Source organism: Acanthisitta chloris, unplaced genomic scaffold (genome assembly GCF_000695815.1).
Source record: "Acanthisitta chloris isolate BGI_N310 unplaced genomic scaffold, ASM69581v1 scaffold4174, whole genome shotgun sequence".
Lineage (NCBI taxonomy): Eukaryota > Metazoa > Chordata > Aves > Passeriformes > Acanthisittidae > Acanthisitta > Acanthisitta chloris.
In genome coordinates, this window is record NW_008670826.1 from 193 (window position 1) to 6,000 (window position 5,808).

At 41.4% G+C, this 5,808-nt stretch overlaps 1 protein-coding gene across 1 annotated transcript in view; it reads right to left on the minus strand.

The window, feature by feature from the left end:
* Positions 1 to 523: 523 nt before the first annotated feature.
* Positions 524 to 5,808, minus strand: part of LOC103801404 (fibrillin-2-like) — a gene marked incomplete at its 3' end in the record, with an annotated part of 45,079 nt that continues 39,794 nt past the window's right edge. The window contains exons 13-16 of the mRNA XM_009073818.1: positions 3,642 to 3,779; positions 2,389 to 2,466; positions 1,827 to 1,952; positions 524 to 751 (exon numbers count right to left, since the gene is read on the minus strand). Of these exons, the coding sequence (XP_009072066.1) occupies positions 524 to 751; positions 1,827 to 1,952; positions 2,389 to 2,466; positions 3,642 to 3,779 (570 nt within the window). The remainder of the gene's footprint in view (positions 752 to 1,826; positions 1,953 to 2,388; positions 2,467 to 3,641; positions 3,780 to 5,808) is intronic.

Here is a 5,808-nt window from a genome sequence, read left to right on the forward strand (position 1 = left end):
GCCCTTATAACTATAATGCAACAGACTCTCTCCCATTTTAATCACTTACTAATTCTGCAAACCAAAGAAAGACCCCATCTTTCTTTCACTTAATACATTTATTTAACCCATTGTTCTATTTATTTTAAAACATATTTTATGTTTACACCTTAAGTCCCAGACCTCATAAAACTTCGCCTGACCCTCAGTTTACCCCTTACAAAGCAGTGTCTCAAAAAAGGTGCACATTTTCTGTTATTCTCATCATTTATAGCTCCTCTCCCTTCAGCCCTCTCATGGTAATTTGTTTCTTCTCCTTACCAAATTCAAACTTTGCACCTTTTCCTTTCAGGCTCCTCTAACCCTTTTGAGCACCATGCAAGAAGAGTTTCCCCACCTTTACGATCAGCTCCCTCAGGCAAACATCTCTGTAACATCTTTCCTCTGAAGTACATAACAAACAGACTTAAACTCTGCCATTTTCTTAGAATATTCTCTCAGATGTACCTATAATCAGTTTTTAGATCCAAGACTGAACTCTTACCTTTATAAAATGGCCTGCCAGTTAGAATATCTCCCCTGTTGGAAAAGCCAGGACCTCTGGGGCACAGAGCCCCATATTCCTTGGTGCCAGGCTTGGGGCACTCCTCGCAGTCGGAGCCCCAGGCAGCCCCCACGGCACAGCAGCAAGCATCCATGCGGAACTTGCCAGGCACAGCCTGAATGCACTCATCTTCGTCCCACTTCAGGTAGCATTGCTCCATGCGAATATCTGCTCATCCAACAACAACAAACAGGCATTTTAATCTTTGCTGATGTTTTCAGGAGCATCTGTTGCTGAGGCACGAGCATATGTGAGGCTCAGTTTCTGGGTGTCAGAGTCTTCTGATCAAGGCTCTACATTTCTGCACAATAGTCAGCATTTGAAGTTGCTGATCATAGAATTACAGAATCATCAAGGCTAGAAGACACCTTTAAAATCAAGTCCAACCATCCACCTAGCACTAGCACTGCACTGCAGCTATGTTTCTGGATGTCTCTCATACCGCATAAAAATAGAAGCATTTCTTTTGTTGTCTCCCAATATCAATATACACCATTACCCAGAGATGACTGTGCTTCTTAGTTTTCTATGTGCATTTGATAGGACAGACATATGTCTTTCTTTACTCTATCAGGTACTTTCATTTACAGAATGACCAGCAATCAAGGTAAAATAATATTCCTACCTATATTTATATAATTAAATTAATTTAACAGTGCAGTGAATACAGAGAAATAAAATTGCTGACTGTTGTCAGGATTACTTTAATACCAGCTAGCAGGAGAAAACTATGGTTTACAGAAAAATTAATCATGTTTATACTCAAGAGTCCCATTTGCAGCAAAGTAGGTCAACCAGAAGATAGGCCAACCAAGTGTGCAGGCAAAATCTGGATGTGTGTGCCCAAGTATCAGGAAAAGAGCCACACACTGGTCTGTACACTGAAAAAAGACCAGTTTGCACTAGGATTATTTGTGATTGCCATTTATCGCTCAGTGAGGAAGACATTGCTGTTTGTGGAGTCAGAGCAAGGACAGCACTTTAGCAAAGCCTATCAATTGCACTGAGGGCAAAACAGGCCTCAACACAAACACTCACATTCCTTGAAGGAATTAACAGCTCTTCTCTAAACTGACACAGGCACTTGATATCTAAGCAGGCATAAACGACAACATACACTTAACAAACTGCTTTTGGACCAATTCAGAAAGAAACCAAACTTCCTTTCACAGCCCTTTGAGAATAATTTTGGGCTACTGTTGAACGCAGCAAAAAAAGCTGGCAGAGTTGAGAGAGCTCTTACCTAAGCACACTCGCCCTGTTCCATCCAGTGTCAGCCCCTCAGGGCACTCACAGTGAAATGAACCTCTGCTGTTGATGCATCGCCCATTAGAGCAAACCCGGGGGAAAACATCACACTCATTTACATCTGTTGGAGAGACAAAGAGTTGAGTTATATGCTGACTCGAAGGAGACAACTACAGCTCTATGGAGAATTTAGGTGACATGAAAGAAATCAAGAGGTTTTCATCCATATTGCACAAGGGTCTGAACATTGCTCTGAACAAGCATCTGGCTCAGTCTCAAGGGTCTCCTGGAAGATCTTCAAGTCAGGACACTAAGATGCCACATTCTCCAAGACTAGATGGGTCAAAGATGGACTAAGGGACTAAATATATTTTGAAGGAGTTCCATTGTCTTTGTATCATTTTGGTACTCTCCAACAGTGTAACCTAACACTTGTCAACAGTCAGTAACTGTTTATGAAGTCATTTATCTAAGGCCAAGATGATCATGCCTGACAAAAACAACCTCGTAAATCCCCTTTTATTTCCTTTTCAAAGAGAACAAAAGTGACATCTCACCTTCACAGGTAACACCCTTCACTCTGGCAAATCCTCTTGAGCAAGCTGTGTCTGGAATCAAGCCAGAAATATGTATTACTGTTTTAGAAAGACAGAAATGTAGGAGCAAATAGTTGAAAAATAAACATGCCTGCAGAACTTTCTAATAATTTGACTGTATAAGGTGGTGAGTGCTCCAGCCTCATTCAAGAAAAGTACTGACTCACACATGTTACTTAAGTGAATAGTTCAGGAAATGAAATTTTAGACAATTATATTCTCATATGGTTCCCTTAAGGGAGAGCAGAATCTATTTGTATCAATCTCTGCACTCAGATGTAGCTAAAAGGCAAAATTCCTGCAAAGCTGCCTGAAGATTTAAAGCTTTAGTGATGTCAGTTATTACTAAAGGCTTTTTCTTGCTGCTGAAGCTTAACGAATGATCTGAGCAGTGACATTGTTTTAGGATATGCATGTAAAATGCAGCATCATATAGTGATTTGAAAGCTTGCTGAAATTTAACTAGTTACAGAATACTAGATTAAATGGCCAAATGTAACCAATCTGACCTAATTAGCTATCTAGATAGATTAGGTTTTGACCAGTTTTACCAGTCTAACCTGGCCATGCTGCTTCCTGCAGTCCAAAGTAGTGTTTGTTGCACTGCACAGTTAAGAGCTCTGTTGGATGCTGTTTGCACTGTGCTTGTTGGATGGGACACATGTGCCCACAGTTACTGTTCCAGTTAAAAATGAGAGGCTAAAACATTTTGACACTAGTTCAGCTACAAATGGCATTATTCAAACCTTATGGGGAGAACACGGCTCAGTGTTTTTACCACAGACTAGAGCACACAGTTAGCATTCCTCTTTCCAACTTCTAGACCTAGCACGGTAATCTAATAGCAGCACTATTCTGTATTCAATAGTTGTGTATAAGTTATGTGTTTGAAAAGAGTTGGAAAAACTGTAAACAGCCCAGAACATAAAAAGCCTACCACTTTACTATTGTAGTTCTTACCTCCCTGTGCCAATAAATAACACAGTCCCTGTGGAAATGAATCGTGTAAACATTAGAAGATTTCTGCTCCTGTTATTTCCTGGTAGGTTCAACTTTGTCAGAATGATTGATGACGGTGGAGATTACAAGTGATGCTAAATACGACAACTTCATTTCACAGTGTTTTGTGTTGTCTGTTTTCTACATAGAGAATGAGAATCTATCTAGTGGTACTTCCTCTCTTCACCCAAAAGATGCAGGATATGAGAACATACCTAATTCACATCGTTCACATGGGCTGCCCCAGGCTGCTCCTAAGGTAGCACAGCATTCAGATTTCAGTGTAGCACCATTGATATTGACTTCACATCGATTGTCTTGGATGTTAAGCCAACAAGTCCCCTTCAGGCTATCTGCAGCAGAATAGGAAACAATACGGAATTGTCACAGCAAAAGAGCTGGCATGCCATGTTCATGACAACAGCAGTCAGAGGACCAAGGGAATGCAGCCTCTCTTTTAAAATAAAATATTCTATCAGAGCAATATTGTAGACATTTTAGTTTAGAAGTGGTGGAAAGGAATAGCACAATCACTAAAAGTAAGCAATAGAGCACACTGCTCAAGGCATTTTACAATCCAAGTCCCAAAGCTAGCAGAGGTCCTCCAGACACTACAGCGGAGTTACTTATTTTAGCTCGTGACTGATCCACCTAAAATACACAAGTTACAATGAAAGCAGAGATCTCAACCTGGTAGACCTCCTTCCAGCCAACTGCCTGAACCACTTATGAAATGCAGGTTGCTCTTGCCTCTCTTGAAGGTGAGCCTTCAAGGGTGCAAGGAAGTGTGCTGGTTTGAAAGCAAACCAGTGAGAGACTCCAAGTCAAAAATACAATTTAATAGGAAAAACAAAACAATAAATGCAACTGTACAAAAAGAAACCACTGGCAGAGTCAAAAAGCAACCTGACAGCCTGTCAGTCAGGGTGTTGGTAGTAGTTCGATTAACTGGTGGCTGCAGTCCTGCTGGAGTGATGAGTCTGTTGGAGCAGTGATCCCACAGATCTGGTCTTCACCTGAAGGTCCAGTGGCAGCTCTTGTCCTCTGGGAATCCAGTAGGCAAAGGGCTCTGTGCTGGTCCAAACCCCAGCTTATATCCCTGTGGGAATACTTGGCTCTCTCCCTTAGGGTGAAGTATCTCACCATGGGACAATGTAATTCTGTGGGTCATGCCTGGGTCCCTGACAGCCCATTAAACAGAGACAGCCCCTGGGGGAGCCATCAGGGGTGAGTAGGAGATAATGATCACTGCCCCCACCTGCCCCAACAGCTTGTGGAGACGATAATAGAATACACACCATTGGTTACACCCTACATTTTAACCTAGAACAGGAAGTTAGAAAATATAAAGATGCAGCATGTAGGGTGTTCTCTATTATTTTAGGAGTCTAGTTCTGCAGGTGCATTAGCTATACTCTGAACACATCTGTTGTGTTATACTCTGCTCTCTGCTCCTGAGGGCTCAGGCCCAGCACTCCCACCTTTGCCAAGCTGGAAAACCAGACCAGCTCAGGGCAAACCCATTCCAGTGAGTGCCCAATCACATCAGGCAACACCTCCGGATTTCTGCCCTAGGCCAGACAGCCACTCTGCAAACGGCAGATTTTCACTCACAAGTATTGTCTCTGCTGCCTGAAATCCTCAGAAATTCTCTTTTAGGTATCTAAATCTTCAAGTCATAAAATCTATGCTTTCAGTACTCAAGTAGTTTTTTTAAATATCAGATCTTAAATCAGTCACATACTTTATAAGTTGTGCCTTCAGCACCTTTGCTCACTACCTTTACATTCCTTTACAAAGTTACATTCAAATGGAACAACTTTTCCCAAAGTAGGCAACAAGCTTTGTGATCACAAAGCAAAAGCAGTGTGTAAAGATTTAACCCAAATTGGGAGGTCAAGCCTGGGTAGGGTTTAAATGTAGGTGCATACTCTAGAGCTCAAAGCTGAGCAAGTGGCCCAGATAAATTTAGTTTAATGACTAATGAAAGAAAAGTAGGATTTGACTTTTAGATTTACATACATTATATGTACAAAACCCCAGACTATCTAGTAGGTGTTGTTGATCAGTATTACTAATACCTCATGTCCAGGAGCAATGTGCTTAAGACAGAATCACTCCAGTTGGTTTTTTCAAGCAGCTTCAACTTTCTACAAAATTGCCATGTTATAAAATTATGCGGATGAACGAGAGCATGTCACTTTGTTAAAGTAACAAGAATTAAACTGCCCCAAGAATGTGACTGGAATCAGCACAGAAACTGGGCAATGTATTTCATTAGCAGTTAAGTGTGGAACAGTTATATTACTGTTGTATTACTGGTCTCAAACGTGTGGGGCAGAACACACAAGTGCACAAGCCAACAAGGGGTATGGAAGAGCG